The following is an 18555-nucleotide window of genomic DNA, read 5'->3' as shown; positions in this document are numbered from 1 at the left end:
AAAACGTTTATTCAGTGGCCAAATAATCACTTATCAGCTGAAGTCGTTACTAACAGTGGCCACTAGTGGGATATGTCGGTCAGAGCGGTCCTTACCCTCATGCCAGCAAAGCGAGAAACGGCCCGTAGTGGCCTCAGTGCCCGGAGGGTCCTTAGGACTCGCACGGTGCCAATTTGGTCAAAACTGAGGGCACGCGCCAACAGGCCAATCAGTGAAATCTGTGTGAATTGAATTATAGTTTGTTCAGTTAATGTCAAGATTACCGTTTCCATCTCAAGATGTTTGTGAAGTCTTATACCGCATTATTTAATCAGCTAGACTTTGTAAAAAAAAACATGTTTATCTATAATTGTCATCACCAACTTTTCTCAATCTAAGATACAGGAAACCTTTGTTTTCACCTTTCAAGATTAAACCAAGCCATAAAATTAAGGAGAGCACTTGTGGTTTGTCGCATTGTGTTAATGAATTTTATTAAGATAAGGGCAGCAGGTCTTTGAGTCCATAGGGAACAATCACTAAAACTGCTTAGATTACATTCATAATGATTTGTGAACAGTACAGGCAGCCTGCTTTGGGACTGAGGGAGTAAACCCTCAAGTTATCTCTTCACCATAGAGACTTAAACAGTAAGCACTGGAGAGGCATGTAGTCTCATGCATAATATTTGTGGAGACATTAAAACATTGTTGAGAGCTATCAAACAATTAAACCCATCACTTTGTGCTCATATATCTTAAACTGACTACTCAGACTTTGTTTTTACTACTACTACTACTACTACTACTATTATTATTATTATTATTATTATTATTATTACTACTACTATTACTGTCTCCGTTGCTTATCTGCACTGGTGAACTTTGCTGTCAGTGCTTGGTGGTGGTGACCATAATTGATTACTCTAATTGTTTCTTTTACAGCTTTAATAAGAATGACCACTTTTAATTTACATCATTTTGCACTATAAATGAAATAAAACACAGAAAAACCAAATGGAAGAGCGTTTCATAAACACTGGCACTTTGACTAGGCATGATTGTAATATCAGTATATTTGTATGCATGTACAGTATTGTGCAAAGTCTGAGACCTTCTTTATTTGATTTCTAGGCAAAACAGTCATTATGTACAAATTATTGTACATTGGGTAGCGCTGTCGCCTCACAGCGAGGAGGGCCTGGGTTCGATTCCCTGGCCGGGGCGACCGGGGTCCTCTCTGTGTGGAGTTTGCATGTTCTCCCCGTGTCTGTGTGGGTTTCCTCTGGGTTCTCCGGTTTCCTCCCACAGTCCAAAGACACGCAGTCAGGCCAGTTAGACTTGCTACATTACCCCTAGGTGTGAGTGTGTATGTCTGTCTGTCTGCCCTGTGATGGACTAGCGACCTGTTCAGGGTGTATCCTGCCTTCCACCTGATGACCGCTGGGATAGGTTCCAGCACCCCACCGCGACCCAGAAGGAGAAGCGGCTTAGAAAATGTGTGTGTGTGTGTGTGTGTGTGTGTGTGTGTGTGGTGTGTGTGTGTGTTTGCATAAGGAAGAAGAAAGTCGAGGGGAAATTAAGTGAAAAAACTGGACTTTCTAAAACTGGAGTTCAAAAAGTTATTGAAAGATACAGCGGCTCCTAACAACCATGCAAGACCTGATAAACCACCAAAACGTATAGGGTTCGTTAGTAAAGACAAGGGCGCTATTTATAACCATCTGCATGATTAAATTGTTCTTTGCATAGTTGATGGAGATTGTGTTGTATATGGTTCTATATGGAAGCTTTTTGAAAATGGTTCCATATAGTACAGGAACAAGGGTTCTTCTATTGTTATGATGTTAAGCTTACCACAGTACAAGGACCCCATTTTGAAAATGGTTCTATATAGAAGCATATATAGTGCTGTGAAAAAGAATTTTCCATTCACCCAATTTCTTCTATTTCTGCTACTTTCATTTAAACAGTATTTTGTGTTTGTTTATTTCTTTGTCCAATAACTTGACCTGAAACACTCAAGTGTGAGAAATATGCAAAAAGAAATTGGGAAAGGGCAAATACTTCTTCACTGCACTGTACCACAAATTCCATCCATCTGAAAAAAACATTTCACCATGCGAAGAACCAAAGCATACAAAGGGTTCTATAAGGACATTTGCCTTTACTAAAGAGCCTTTAAAGAACCAAATTTGAGAGAGAGGAGAAATTCAGGCTCCACTTTTACTTAAGATCTGATCAATTCCACAAGTGTTTCTGTTCATCCTTCCACTGTGAGAACAACTTGAGTCTAAAGGATGTGTAGCTGTCAAGAAGCCATTACTGAGAAAAGCATATAGACAAATAAAGAAGAAAATCTGCAAATCAATAAAAAACCTGCAGGTGTCCTTAGATCTGTGGACTGGTCACCCCAGAGTCCTGACCTCAGCATCACTAAATGTGTCTGTGATTACTTGGACTGTGTCTGAAAAGCAGAAAATGCAACCAACTTCTATGACTGAACTGAAAAAATGAAAAAATGGAAGTTGTAATAAAGGGTGGACACAGTAAGCACTGCAAAATTTAATATTTAGTTGTCGAGGCTTTTGAGTAATTTTCTGTTAAAAAATGTACTGAAAAATAAATAACCATTTTGATTGGAAATGAAATAAATGAAGAGTGGTCACTTACTTTGCACAGTACTATATGACATACTATATAAAGTCATTTCTCTTATATTATTCCAAGATGCACATACTTTGTGAAGTCCGTGTTTACCTTCATGCTTGCAAACAACAAACTGATTTGCACCATTCTTTCTTGATATTTAAAGAAGTCAACATTCTGTGAATCCTATGATTAAGCCACAACATTGCAAACTGTATTGACATGTAAGGAGGAAATTAAATTTCACTTACATCAACGATTAGAAAGTCTAGCCAGCACCAGTAATTGGTGAAGTACTTCTTAAAGCCGTAAGCGATCCACTTCAGTGTCATTTCCAAGATGAAGATGTAGGTGAAAATCTTGTCCGCGTACTCGAGCACAATTTTGATCACTTTTCTTTGTTCAATGTAAATGTCTTCAAATGCCTATCAACAGAGTAGAAGGGACAGGGTGGAGGGTGAGGTCAGGAGGTAATAGTTCCTGATGTATTTCAGTGAGAGTGCATGTGTGCATCATGACAATAACACATATTGTTGATGAGATTAGTTTCATGATCTTCTGCTAACCTGTTTGTATTATTGGCTAAGGTGACTGCCTGTGTTAAGCTAAATATACATGCTCCATATCCCATGACACTGTGTTCAGCCCAATGTGTTCTGCGTTGATGGGCAGAGACAGAGGCACGGAGGAACCCGTAGTGGCCAGCACGCAGCTGAGTCTCCAATGCCTTCCACACACCCGAGGCTCTGCGCCAAACCCCCTGCTAATTATCATCACTGTGTAAAGGGGCCTGTTCAACCATTGACCTGCCTCTTCTCTAGCATGGCCCTTTCTAAAGCAGGGCTGCCCACAGTGAGCTTCAGGATTTAGAACACCCTCATACTACAGTATGTTTCTAAGCTGCTAATGTGAGACCTTGCATGCACTAATGCACAGTACAGTTTATATATGGAGTCATTAAGAAAGTCGGCGCTAAGCATCTGTGGCCATTTGCCTCTCCATTGCTTTCAGCCGACTTGGCTGTTTTTGGTTCTTTTTTTTTTTTTCCTTCATGATTTTTTTCGCTTACTTCTGCTTTTCACGTGTGATCATTCAACTCCATGTCTGAAAGAGCAGCTGTTTGCTGAGGAGGTGTTGGTAAATGCCACCAAAATACCAGCCAGTCTAGTTCACACCTGGCATCCAGGCCTTCCGACAGACCAGTGACATTAGCCTCTCTTTGTGAGTCACTCAACAACAAAAGGCTCTCCTGTGCTGTTAAGAAGGCTCTATACAGTAAGAAAGTTAAAGGTTTTGAAGCATTACACAGTAGCCGTGAACTTTTTCGCTCTGACATTTGTTGACTCCTTCGCAGAGCACTCCTTAAAAGGGCCACAGTTGGTAGTAAAATACTGAATGTTCGTGGGTTGTATAGATCAGTCGGCTCCTGGCAGCGCTTTCAACGCTTGGCCTTTGTTTCACTGCAGAATCCTCTCTCCCACCATCTCCAGAATTCCTAAAATCTCCTGTGGTAAATCGATCACTTCTGGCAACGTAGAGGAAAAAGCCGGTTTGCAAAAAAGTATAACTATGGAGGAGATTATTTTGCAGCATCTCTAGGGGCCTGCAGCATCTGTTAAAAGTGATTAATGTCAGCTGAAAGCTGTGCTTTTGTTGCCCTGCCACAGCTCTCCCATGGAGACGCCTGGTCCTGGAAGTTGACCAGCCAGCAGGCAGTCTGGCACCCCTAGCCAGCAAAACATAGAGCCTGCTGACTGTGCCCTTGTAAACTGTTCCAGGGTCAGCCTGATTATGTATTTTGTAGTCACTGAGATTGGGGCAATTCAGCAGGGAATAGCATTCATTGAGCCAGTATGAGTGCAGGATAGACCTTCCTATTTCTGCTCTCCCCTGAAGACCTACCAACTACACAGCACCAAATGGGACGAATACTTCTGTAAACAGATTTTTTTCTGACTATTATTTGGGTGTAAACATTACAGCAGTTGGGTTTAATATTTGGGTCTTTTTTTAGGTGCAAGGCTGAGAATAATCCTGAGAACTGTAGAGATGAGCAGTGATACCATCATTATAAATGTCAGCATTGGACATGTTGAAATTTGATTGATACTTCAGTCTGATATTTGATGACATATTTATTGTACCCTAGAAGACCAGAATGTTTAGGTGATGGGTGACTGTGCTAAAATACCTGCATTTTAATTAGTTTACTGCATTTGTTATGCAGTGCAAATATGTGTTACATTTATATGGAATCTTAATCCAAGTTGATTGAGTCCCAATTTCTACATATAATAAACGTTTAAATATCCATCTTTTACATTACATCTGTATCAGCATCGGCAGATACGTATGTGCATGAATAATATTGGCATCAGCCTGAAACCCCCGTATGTGTGCATCCCTAAAAACATGGTTTCTTTTTAGAATGAATTCTCACTCATATCTCATTGAAGCAAGCAAACTTTTGAGAAATACACAGATATAAGATATACATATAGATGTCGATCAGATATAAAGATTTTTTTCTTTCTACAAAGCAAAACATTCTTCATATTTGTGCTGTTTTTGGACTGAGATGAATGCAAAAAAGTTACAAGTGCAGATTCAGATTCACTACATTAACTGTAATTGCGTAATCAATGTTTAGGTTGTGTTGGTGGAGTTTTGTGATGCTCACCAGAGCACCACTGCTGATCAGGATCATAAAGATGATGAAGGTTTCGAACCAGCTGTGCTCCACTATCTGAAAGCAGGTCTTCCTCAGCCGCCACCATATCCTGCCCAGCCCCTCGTTAGTGTTGATTTCGCAGCACTGGAAATGTCGGACGCACACTAACAACAAAGAGAAAAAGGAGAAAACACAACATCAGCTCACTATAAATTATGTCCACACTTCAGCGTTTGAAACAAATGAATTCCTGCCTGTGAAAACCAGAGAAGCAATACACTGTGAAGCGAGCATTGCTGAGCCGTGCTGATCAAGCGTTTGGGCTCGGACAAAGGTGCATGTCTTCAGCAATTACACACCCTCGGCCACTGAGATGTGACTGTTACACGACATGATCCCAAGTAGCATCAATGACTCTTTAAAAGCCCTCCATCTATAACAATAGGTCCCTGCCATGAAATCACATTTGAGCCTCCCATGGGCGTCAAAGCAGCTCCATTACCGGTATTCGAGCTTCTCCAAATTAACTTATTGCCTGTAAACTTAATAACGGGATTATGGTAACAGGGTCCTCTCAACTCAATTTGTACTGACGCTCAGGCTCTCTATTGGAAGCCTTAGACATTTTAGCACCCCGGCATCATCATTTGTCAAGCAATTAACAGCCATCAAAGCAAAATCAAGAAGCCCAAGTTTTACAGCCAAGCCTCAGAATTACAACAGAGTCTATATCTCCCAGGAAGCTACTTTGCATTAACACAAGCGCTGATCTGATTTGGCAGTGAACATACCAAGAACACAGACTGCCTTAAGAGCATGTCTCAGCACTTATGCCGCACTATTTATAAATGTTACACGGAGCATTTTTTTTCTGTTCACTAACATGAAAGTATGTGAGGCTTGGAGAGATGCACAATATGTTGAATTGGGAGTGTACCAGCAAATGTGGTCTGATCTCATCACTACATCACATGATGTTAATCATATCGTTATCAGCAAATAAATGCTTAGAAATATGTCTTATGTTTAGATTTGACTGATATTTTAAACTGATATTTGATGATATATTTATTGCACCTGGGATAAAGACAACGTTTAGGCGACGCTGAGCTACTGCGCTGAAATATCTGCTCTTTATTCTTTTACTGCATTTGTAAGAAATAAGTTTTTCCGTTATGCTAATCCATGCAGTCCCAACTTTTATATTTTAAATGTTTTCAATTGTATGCAAACATTTGGGTGCCCTTCATCAAATAGCATCTTGTAGATTTTCACAAACTGCTACAGAGAACACACTTCTATACATTTTAAGGCACAACAACTGTTTATTTGCTAAATTTAACACATTGAAATTTTAGTACTTTAGAAATAATAGTGATTTGACCAGGAGTGAATCTGTTCTATATAGAATCTTTTTACTATTAATAACTAAATAATAAGTCTACAGTTTAAGGGGTAAAGTTGGTTTAAAAAATGCCCACAGATTTCTCCATTTAAAACATATCTAACTTTTTGTGGACAGCTTTTTATGACATGTTTCTTCCTATAATGCTCCACTCTGTTCTCACTGGAAGGGGTGATCCATCCTGTCATTTGAGAACTGCGGAGTAAAGTACATGGCAGCATATTTGAACGGCATGACTTCCTCCCTCGTCATCAGACTTTCTTTCAAATGGTTTGACGCATGTACAGGCCATTTTAACCTTTGTCAAAGTGTACGCTTTCGCCCTACCTCTTTCTGCCAAATCTTAGTCTTTCATCTTATTTCTTATCCTGAGAAATGTGTCCTTTGCAGAACAATTACATAGAATAAATCTTTACTAAAGACATTAAGGATAGTTAGCAAAATAATGTCTGCTTTTTTCTCTTGGAAGAGAAGGAAGTGTTTCATAAGGCTGTGCTTTGAATTCAATTCAAACTCATTCTAAATATTTAATATATTAAGTGTCTAAAGGTGAATGTTCCTTGAACTATTAAGCTTTGTCTGTCCAGACATTGAGCTTACTAATTGACTACACTGAGAGAATATGGAGTTAAACGCTGTGTAAACAGCTATCCCACAACATACTATTGGCCTTTTGCACCAGTTATGAAATCAAACTATTGGTGTGCTATTGGGTTGTAATTTATTGTATGGTAAACATTTTTTTCATCAGTTTGTCTTGGAATCAGTTATAAGCTTCAACAACAATGTGTTGTAATGACTGTCAGTGTCAAGCTATTTAGGCTTTGTCTGTTTTATGTTTTAGTACTTAATATTTTTTGCCAACAAGATAAGAATTTATAGAAGCTTTATATAGATAACTACAACTTTCAGAATAAAATAAATGATAGCAGTGTTTGTCTGAGCACCTGACTAAAAATGAAGAGATGTGAACATTAAGATAAACTCTTTTCACTGGAATCTGCTCCTCATTGATTTACACTAAAACAACCCTAACAGCCATCTTAAAGGATGCTGTGACAGCTGATTTGCTCAACATTTTTGAGTGCATTGGATATGATTAGTGGATCAATGAATATGGAGCATCAGTCATCATCAGATTAGAGGCTTGTTTCATTCCTGACAGGCATTTTCAGATATTTTCTAACGCAGGACACTCAATTTAATGCCCCATTGCTCTTTTAAATGTCAGTTAATTGTTTAATATGTTATATTAAACAGCCTCTACTTGATGATGACAGTCAACAACATGAGCAGTCTGATGTGACCCTCTACCATGTACTGTATGTAGTGATCTTCAACAACTGCCACTGGTATTTCTTTCAACATACATTAATACATCCTGCATTGTTCACTTCAAGTAATGGATTTCTAATTAAACCAAGCTGAGCAAACTCTAGCAACTCTGCTGAGACTACGTCTGTGATGATTTGAACGTTTCACTGTATAAGTGCTCTTCATGTTATGTGAACACTTCATGACCAATAAAAATGATCCAAAATTACTTGGATTGCTTTAATAGAATCTGCAGCTGCCACCCTCTGTGTTTAAATAGGTTCTGACTACTGTTGTTCTCAGTGGACATCAGTCATGAAAAGTGGAGAATATGTTCGGTCTATGGCGATCACATGATTTTTTATGTTGAAGTGCATGTGAACTATGTGAAGTGCCTTTACATGATGAAAGTAATGACTTTGGATTATTGAAAGTACTGCATACATTCAACAAGGCTTATTTTATCCACTCACCCAGCCATAACAAAAGATATAGACTTTAAGCGTTATAAGTGTTGCAAATGGTCAGTGATGATTCACATGATGAGAAATCTAAATTTGAATGAAATAAACGATTCCATGAAGGCAGATGTTTCAGTGAACATCCAACTTCCATCACAATAAACATAGTCTGCAAGTTTTTCTGTCACTATAAAATATACCCACCATCAGGGAAGCAATTGTCGGGATCCATGTCCTCCTCGGCCATTTCTGAGTATTCATCTTCCTCTTCTCCAGGCTTCCTCAGGTCAACTGTGCTGCCCTCTGATAGGCTGATGTCATCACTCTGAAAGCCAAGAGAACCAATCAGTCTACTGATTGCTTCCGTAGCACTTCTAAATGACGCCTCTTGCATGACACTTCTGCAGAGAGGCAAAAATACAGCAATGATGTCTAACAAGCTCTGAGTTTATTCCCTTTATTTTACACAGACCAAAGTGAAGAGCTGAACATTCCACTGTGTCCTTTGCAAGGAGTTTTGCTAATAAGTGAGAAGTCCATTTGAGGTTTAGAGTACACTAGCCAGCAACACTTGATTTAAACTCAAGGGTTACACAGTCCCAGTGAAGGCTTAAAATAATAGGGCCTATATCTGACCTTCTGTCTACATGACCTTGTGTTACCGCAGTGGTGTGGAAAAGCACTTGTCCGTTCTCTGATATTCAGCTCCAAGTTTTTGTGTTTCTATTATTTGTTTGGTGTCTAAGACGATTACATGTTCCATCGTCAGTGTGAAAAAGTAATTGATCCTGCAGACGAACACAGCCCAATTATAGGCATAATTAGGGTGAGCTGCTGGGATTCTAAGGCAATAAAGTCATCCAGATCAGCCCTGGCTAGTATAAATGCATTTATCATCTATGGCAAACTGGTGGAGCTTCTCTAAATAGCAAGATTTAGACATTTCTACGCACATCATCAAAATGTTTATATGCCTTTAAGTTTAAAAAGGGTTAAAGTGGTGTCTGAAAGTTCTAAAAGCTCTGTAGTTTGCAATACAACAGTCAGAAGCTTCGCATCACATTTGGGGGAGGGGGGTGGTGGCTGGGCTTAGCTGTGAAAGGGAGATCCAATATCCTAACAGAGTAGAGTTTTTCTATCCAAAGTTAAGTACGAATAAAACGTTAGCATATATTAAAACAAATGTTGCTGCATCACAGTGTCAGTTGTCATTGTGGACAGTGGATTACCTAAAAGGCTATTTTTAAAGTAACTTTAAATAGGTTATATTATATTATCAAAGCAAATGTCTGTATCCTTGCATCAGGTAATCAAAGGAAAGATATAAATGGTCCATAAACATTTTTCCGTTTAGGAGGCTTGACTGTTCAGATTTTTGAAGTTTGGTAGTGCTATTCTCACTCAAATTTACCATGTAACTTACATATCAGATCTCTGATTTTTGCTTGGTTATGTGGTCTTCGCTAGGATATAAGTTGTGCCTATCATAAGCAGACATTGCATTGTAGATCTGGATTAGGAAGGATGAAGACTGCACTGCTGTCAGTAATAGGCTGTAGCCTGATATCAGTATGTTGTGGGACGTTTGGAAATTCATACAACAAATAGCCCATCGTACAAAGTTATTCTGGTGCCAGAGCTGAACAATTAGTCATGTATAGTTCAAAACAAAAAAGTACTGGGACAGTAGTCTGTCTTCTCAAAAGTTCTCCAAAATTGTCGCCAAATTGACATAATGACATAATAAAACCCCTTAAATGACACACTTAATAAGATGGTTCAAGAGGTTCTTAGTAAAGAAAATGGTTCTATATAGAATCATGAACATTCATAGAACCTTTGCGTGTTTATAAGGCTCTATAAGATCTTATAAGAATCAGATTACATTGTGAAAAGCTTTTTCAGAGTGATAGAGAAGGTTTTTCAGATTGTGTTATATATTACAAACTTGACATTGTAACAATAGAAGAACCCTTTTCAAAATGTTCTACATAAAACCATCCACAGCACATTCTCCATCATTCTGAAAAACCCTTTCATGGTGTCAAGAACCCTTTCATGGCACGAGGAACCCTTTAGTCATGCAAAGAGTTCTTTTGGTGTTCTATATAGAACCATTTACTTCACTAAAGAACCCTTGAAGGTCCATCTTTTTAAGTGTGTAGGACCAAACAATAAGAAAATAAATAAGAATAAATGTAAAATATTATCTTTATTTTAAATATTGTTTTATATGCTCAGTTAAAATCCCTTTTATCTAGTCTTGTGTAAATGATCTGATAACATTCTGAGGCTGGGGTAAATATTATTTCAGATCGCTAATGCTATTTAGACTCATAAGACAGTCACATAAGCCTTCATCAGTCTAAAAATATTAAAAAGACTAAACTAATTTACAGCTGTGGAGAGTAATTGCTGTATGTGCCAACATAGCCATTCTGACTAATTCTGCTGAAGCTGGTCTGGTTTCAAAGACTGCATGGCTGCACAGGGCTCTAAATTTGCCACATACGAACATGACTTTGTAAGCACAGCAGCTGCCTTTTTTCTGAGCACTTGCAGTGTTGACATTTCACACAGAGCCTAGGGGTAGCACTCATGGCTGATATTTATTTGGGATGGGGTTAGCACATGTCCAGGTGCACCTTTGGGACCTCTGTGGGTCCTAATCAAGCATCAATTCTGCCTCATCGTCATACCCCTGCCTGCTTGAACGACTGGAATTTGCATGCTAAATGGAGGCGAAAGCTGTTCGGGCTGTAGTGTGGCAGTGCGGGACTGCTGACGTGAATGTCTGGTCTGATGAAACCTAATACACCCCTTGCCTTCCTTTGTTTGTGAGACCCTTAGGGTGACAGTTCTGCCCCCTGGCTTCCCTGGCACCATAAAAAGCTGACACCATGACAGCATGACTAACCAGCGCCGTGCTGCACACGGGATATAGCTCGTGACGGTAGACGAGAGAAACCTATTATGTGCTGTGCATATTGTCAAATTCCTCATTACATTAACTTACATGAATGGCTGATTTCTTAGACAATTTAAGTGTGCTCAAAATCTAGAGAAGGATTTTCAGAACTGCAGTTTAGCCACAGACTAGACTTCATCCATGACTAAGAAACTGGTGCCATGAGTTAAGAATTAAAAAAAAAAATTTCTTTCCAAACATTTTGAAATTTTATGCCGTTTACACAACTTTATAATGAAGTGCACAGAAAAATGACAAATCCAGCTGCAGCGAAATTTAGAAGAACAAATTATTTTGCTGCACATCTCCGGTGCTCAGCTCTTCACAAGGCAGTCTCTGATGAGGAAAGATGTTGTAGGTTTGGGGAGAGAACAGAAAGAGAAAGAACAAAGAGAGGAGGGGACTTGGCAGTTGTGGAAATGATGTGCATCACTCCTGACACGAGGCTGCTGTGTCTCGGCTTCGCATTAAAGCAGAGGGAAATGTGGCGTGGCAGTGCCTCGGCACTGTGGAGGAGGTGAGAATAGGCCTGAATCTGCACCGACCAAGCAGGGCCGGAAATGAAGTAGGGTCACTGCAGTGCAAGATCGGAAGAATAACCCAGACGTGTTAAATTTGAGCTCCTTTGTGTCTCTAGAAATCATCCATATAAATGTAACAGAGGGCTGCACAATATATCATGTTATTCTTTCACAATAGTGGACTTTGCAGGCTAGTCTTATGGCTATGTTCACCAACATAGTTTTAATATTGTTGCTGTCACATTGTAACTCCAATACTTTGTTAATATTTTATACAGCATTTGAAATGGAAGTTGCTCTTTACATTGTGTGAATATTCTATGATGAATGAGCCAGCAAAAACAATCTAACATTACTAGGAATAATAAAAAAACAAAACATTTTTTTATTACAACGCTAATGATAAATTGCAAGGTATAGTCATGTGCAAAATGATGTGTAGTCATCAAGAAGCTGTTCTTGAGGAAATAGACAAAAAGAAGGGAATTTGCACTAAAACGGGGAAACTGGACATCTTATGTGGAGTAAGGTTTAATGGACTGATGAGTCCAAATTTGTAACTGGTATCCTGAGAAGCAGAAGATGCAACCAAGACCTTTCAAGGCTGAAATAGTGAGGTGTGAAAAATAACCCTGCAGATTTCTTTGAAAAACTACATGGAAGTCTATAGAAAAGAATGAAAACTTGCAAAAATGGCTTAATGGCTGTTTTGAATGGAAGTTTGGTCTCTGACTTTTGCAGCAATGCATTTTTTCAATATGCAGCTTTATAATCACAGTATGGTGTTTTGTCCATATTGTGCAGCACAAAAGAATTTATATACAAAGCAATGAAGTCTTCATATCTTTTATAAGTGCTTCTTAGAATCATCTTCAACTGGAAGTGTCCAATAACATGCTACCAAAGAAAGTCTAAGAGAACTACTGAAAAGTCTCCAGTAATCAGGTATTCTAAGCATCAAACACATGGAAACAGTTGCTGTAAAGAGGATGCCTGAGTACATAGAGACCACAGTAAACTGTACAGTCTGTACAGTAATCAGGCAATCAAATAATCATCTCATCTATTTTTAAATTCTTCACCATTCTAGGATAGCAAGCTGTGCCTTCCTCTATATCTTTTATCAGGGAGCACAAAACTACACGCTTGGCATCACCCCACCTCCAAACCTGAGGTGCATGAAAGCCCAGCTGAGAGGAGCTGAGACTTCACACCATCTCGTGATGCATTTACCTGTCCACTCAGGCCGCAGGCATACTCAGGCATACTCCTTGAACAATAAACAGAGCCAACCAAGCCAACCTTTATTCCAATTACATGCACATACTGGAGGCTTTGGGGATCAGGTTTTCCAACTGGCTCACTAGATGCAGAGAGATAAATGAAAACTTTCCCATTGTATGATTTAATGTGATTGAATTGTAATACAACACAGTGAACTCAATAGAGTTGGAATAATACAGAGCAGAGCACCTGAAGATATCAATGCTCGTCACACATGAGGGCTTTCAGGTAGTCCTTAGTGTAGGTCAGCACAAGAGAAGTCAATGACGCTAGGCTTACCTCATCCTTATATGAGGGCTGTGACAGCCTGTTAGCGTATAGCCCAGCTCATACACATACAGCCCTTACTCACATCCGAGAGCAGCCTCCAGTTTATGGCCCATTCTCTTTGGCAGGATATGCATGCGTGGAATCCCAATGTTGAGCGTGGTAGAGTTGCACATTCCAACACCACTGACCATCACAAAAACCCTATAAATATCCTCCCAGAGGGGTGAGGGCCTGCAATGTGGCATTCACCACTGGAACCCAGTGAAATCAGACCTCCAGACAATATATAGTTGGCTGTGTCGATGGCCAGGCTCTCTGCCATGCTGGATCAGGGCTTACGAACGCAGTATTCGGGGTGCACCCTCAGAGAGGTTTACCGCTGGGCTGCCTGGGATGGCTAAAGACAACAAAGAACAACAAGCAGCAAAAGAGCCCAAGGAAAAATCCATCTGCTTAACGCTGATCTACCTTGACCTGCAAGAAATTTGTCAGCGGGTTATTTGTCAGAGCCCATATAGCCCCATTTTATAAGACATTAAAAGTCTAGATTGTATTGAGGAGCCATGCAAACACTAGACAACATGCGTCACAGGGCGACTGATAGACTGCAAAGTACTGCATCAATAATACAATCAAATCCGATGGTGCCATCAGGTTATCTGAAACTAAAGCCATTCTTTAGAGTATCCAAACATTGCGGGCAGAATTACAGTCAGCAAATCCTGTATAGGACATATCCATTGGACTTGTTTATGGAACATACCTCTGATCTAATTTGCAGAGACTTCTACTCATGGCGCCATGGTGCATCTAGCACAATACCACTCTACAGTGGTGGTTAATGTAGCTTTCATACCTTGATTATTGCATAAATCTTAATGCAAGGGGCACTTGGGACTTAGGACTTTGACTGCATATCTCATTGCCATACTGGTATGTACATAATATCTGAAGTCCTTTATACACATGTACACCAGCACTGTTAACTGGTACTAATGAATCTAATTAAAAACAATTACTATTTTAGTGTTCAAACATATAGTAACCACATTAAGGCATCAACCTACAGTACTGTGCAAAATCAGAGACCTCGCTTCATTCCGTCAGATTTTTTTTGAAGAAACTGTAAGCAAGTCTCTTGAAAAGAAAATATTTAGTTTTTGATTAATAATGTTTTTAGCTTTTTTTCCGGATGCTGAAAAATATAACTTAATGACCATTCTGTGTGGAAATAAGGTAAATAAAGGGTGGTCTCTGACTGGTCTTCTGCCCGGTGCTGTATTCACTTTACCAGTGCAAGGCGCAGGTGAAAACAGCTCCCATGCATCTGTCAAAATAACTTGATCATCAGCGTCAGTGTCTAAGCAGATAATCACACCTGAGCCAAGCAAAATAATTATTGTCTGAGCAGAATAACAAACTATATCTGATTCAAATTATAGATCATCTGAATTTGAATTGTGTGGCTTTTTCTGGGAATTCTGCCTGCTATTCTGGAAAGAATTACCAGACACAATAAGGACACAGACAATAGAGGGAAAAACAATGGCAAGCGACTCAGCTGCTTTTTATGACTCTGCAGACAAACAAAACCTCCAGGGCAGACCCAAACATGTTGCCATATGCTTTCCGGTCTCTTGCCTCTCCTTTTGACAACATGAGCTCCAATTAGGCTTCTTTGATTCCTGCCTGAGAAGAAAGCTTGAAAAAGTGTCCAGCTACATCACTCCGGTTGTATGTTACGGAGTCAGAAGGGGATGGTCCAAGCCAGAGGCAGCTGCAGGGTAACTGGGGGTTCAGTTATTCAGCATGTACCATCCGGCATTACCATAAAAACTCATTGGAAAAACAAGAGTAATCTGAAAACAACCTTATTCCTCTCTGTGTGTGAGTTTTGTGCATGCAGTTTGTAAAATGCAGTGGGGTCTAGTGAAAGGCTTGACTGAACAAATACTGTGGGGCATGCCTGTTTGTAAGATGCAGATGAGTCTTGACTCTGACTGTCATGATTTCTCTCTCTGCCTCTCTCTTATCTGAAGCTGTGGCCAGGATGTAATAATGTAGTTCAGGTGTATGAGCTCTGTCTGGCTGTCATGCTTTGACATTAGGACGAGACAGTGTTTTCCTTGCTTGGACTGTCTGAACTAAGCTCTGTCTGCGACCTACAAAATAAATAAATACAGCTATGTAGGCTTGTATCTACAGTCATACTCTTTCAGGAGAGGTACAAATCTCTGACCTCATAATGGTTTGATTATGATTCTTTAGGAAAAGATTCAATGAAGAATCTCAGATTTTATGGCAATTAGATTTAGCATTTTATAGGAATTCTTTAAAAAGTAGTGGAATGTAAAAACATTGTTATATTTGAAAGTAGCCCATTATAATAGAGTATTGATTATAACTAAGGATTAGTGCAACAAAGTAATGCATATATTAATATATAAACATATATTTAACAGAAATTTACACAGACCACTCAACAACCAACTGTACTGATTGTTCAGTATTTAGTATCCATCCTTTACTATTAGCGTTCATGCTTTTCTGGAAGCTTTCAGTTTTCAAATAAATCTGCAGGGATATTTTTCCTCAACTACAAAGTTCAGTCTTAGAAGTTGCAGTTTCTGCTTCTGACAATTCACATAATCCCAAACACGTTCAGTGATGTTGAGGTCTGGACTCTGGGGTGGCCAGTCTGTTGTTTTTGCTGTTGCTCCATGGTGGTCTACCATGTCTTACATGGTTGTTAGAAGTCCCATTTTCTCTGTATCTTCTGTTTCTTTCCCACTTATTTTCCTTTAACTTTCCTCTTCCTTAGGCCACTGGATTATCTTGTATCTAATCTCCTCAGAAATATCTCAGGAAAAATGAATAACTAGTATTAAATGGCTATTTTGACTGGAAATGAAATACATTAAGGGTAGTCCAACTTCTAATGTATTGTATGGAGGGACATGTTATAATTTGATTCTCAGTATTGCAGTAAGAAATTTAAGTATGTGTGTGTGTGTGTGTGTGTGTGTGTGTGTGTGTGCGCATGTGCGCGAGTGTGTGCGCATGTGCGTGCCCATAAATGCACACATGCTCATGTGACCTGACTTGGTAGCGCTTTCCATTCTGTCATTCATATCCCTGGTGATTATGAAAGTGAGAGAGAGAGAGAGAGAGAGAGAGAGAGAGAGAGAGAATGTGAGTGAGTGAGAGAGATAAAGAGCTCCAGCATTGGCAAATGGAATGCAGTTGAAGTTCTGCAAGGCTTTACATGTTTATTCCTGAGACTGCGGCAGCGTGTTCAGTTTGGGGAAACCCAAATAACCCAGGAAGAGTTGGGTACAGGCACAGTGGCTTAGAGTACAGAGTGAAAAGTAAAAAGGGCAGACGGGACAGAGAGACACAAGCAGTTGAGCATTGGTGGTGGTGGTGGGGGGGGCGGTGTTGCAGGTGCAGTGAAAGATAAAAGAGAGAGTGGGGGGTGGAGGACAGGTAAACGAAAAGATAAAAGATGTAGAGGCAGACAGAATGAGGCAGAACAGGTGTAGAGAAAGATTAAAGTGAGAGAACAAATATCAGCTGGCTCGGAAACCTGTCTAGTCACAGGTGTGCAGGAGGAGTGTGATCACGTGCTCCAGCTGGGAGGTGAGCTGTGGAGGATGGCCTAGATTAGGCTCCCTGTTTCGCCAAGGATGACTTTTCATAAGATCAGCAAAATGCACTGCTGTTAGAGCTGTTTCTCGGTAATGTTTCTCAGCCTTCGCAGATACTTCGCCGCTGTGGTGACAGAACCTCATTATCTCTGAAACAGTAACTTTAAAAGAGAAAGAACTAGTGTTTCAGTTCACACTGATGTGCAAGATATTAGTAATTTTGTACCATTTCAGATTGTACACTCATCATGAAATGTTCAAAAGGCTGCTGGTGAGACATAACACTGGTATTGATACAGCAGAGATAGAGAAATCTTGCTGTGGGATATGCAGCTCCTACCATTGCAATGTGAACCACGGACTTTTACAGCCACAAAAACTCTAAACTGGCCTCTTGATAAAGCATTGTTTGGCCATCTGTCGTTTTATGTTCCACCAAACAAAGTCCTTGCATGATTCTCCAAAAGATCTCTTGTAAGGGGATTTTCTGATCTTGTTCCCAAGGCTTGCCTCAGTCCTGAGGTGCGTATGTGTACAACTAGATAAGTAGTTTATTACTGCAAAATCAAAAGCCAAATTCTTTTTAGTTTCTAAAATCTGGAAACAGCCCTTGTCTTTGTGGTCAGCAATGAATAGGTAATTATGAAATGAGTAAGATTTAAAGATCAATCAAAAACAGCTAAGAACTGTAGTTTTGTCTCTGTTTGAGAGTCTCACCAACATGAACAACATGTTCTAAAATGTGCAGATTAATTGGTGGAACTATGTTTGTGATTAAATATTAGACCACAAGTAAAATCCATCTAAAATACAAATTTGTATTTGTATCTATTAATATTAGAGTATCTATTACTGTGCTTAACCCCTTACATGGCCAGGCCTCACTGGCAGGCCCAAAGCTTTATTACACTTCTTAAAAACTAAGAATGGCTCAGCCAGTTTGCACTGAAGTCCCTGAAGTTACTGAATAATAAGACTTAGGATGTAATCTGGGATTTTAAGGAGGTGAAATGAGTTTTAATAAAGAATGAATCATGGTTTGAAAAAGTGTCGAAGTTTGCTCGCTCTATACTTACTTTCATACAGCAGAGCAAAAACATATTTATGGATTGAACATCCATGACAAGTTAGACAGTGAATCTTCCAGCGTTTTTACAGAACCATGATATAATGTTGACTTTCATAAATCAAAAGGTGGATTGGAATACATTTGACATTTTGAATTGCTGAAGGGAACAAAACCCTGTCATAACACTGTACATACACTAGCAGTCAAACATTTGCAGTTACTGTGTTCAATAAAATGTCAAATAATTTTGTTGCAGGTTCATATATTAAATGAGGGTATTATGATGCTACTACTTAACTTTGTACATTTCAACTCATT

At 39.4% G+C, this 18555-nt stretch overlaps 1 protein-coding gene across 5 annotated transcripts in view; it reads right to left on the bottom strand.

The window, feature by feature from the left end:
• scn5lab (sodium channel, voltage gated, type V-like, alpha b) overlaps window positions 1-18555 on the bottom strand; it is a 167175-nt gene that overhangs the window by 13716 nt on the left and 134904 nt on the right. For all 5 annotated transcript variants that reach the window (XM_017712309.2, XM_017712310.2, XM_017712312.2 and 2 more), the window contains 3 exons: window positions 8683-8803; window positions 5308-5462; window positions 2879-3052 (listed from right to left, as the gene is read on the bottom strand). In XM_017712309.2, the coding sequence (XP_017567798.1) occupies window positions 2879-3052; window positions 5308-5462; window positions 8683-8803 (450 nt within the window). The remainder of the gene's footprint in view (window positions 1-2878; window positions 3053-5307; window positions 5463-8682; window positions 8804-18555) is intronic.

The sequence above is a fragment of the Pygocentrus nattereri genome, chromosome 3, assembly GCF_015220715.1.
Source record: "Pygocentrus nattereri isolate fPygNat1 chromosome 3, fPygNat1.pri, whole genome shotgun sequence".
NCBI lineage: Eukaryota > Metazoa > Chordata > Actinopteri > Characiformes > Serrasalmidae > Pygocentrus > Pygocentrus nattereri.
Note: the sequence above shows the minus strand (reverse complement) of the source record. Positions and strands in the feature narration are given on the sequence as shown.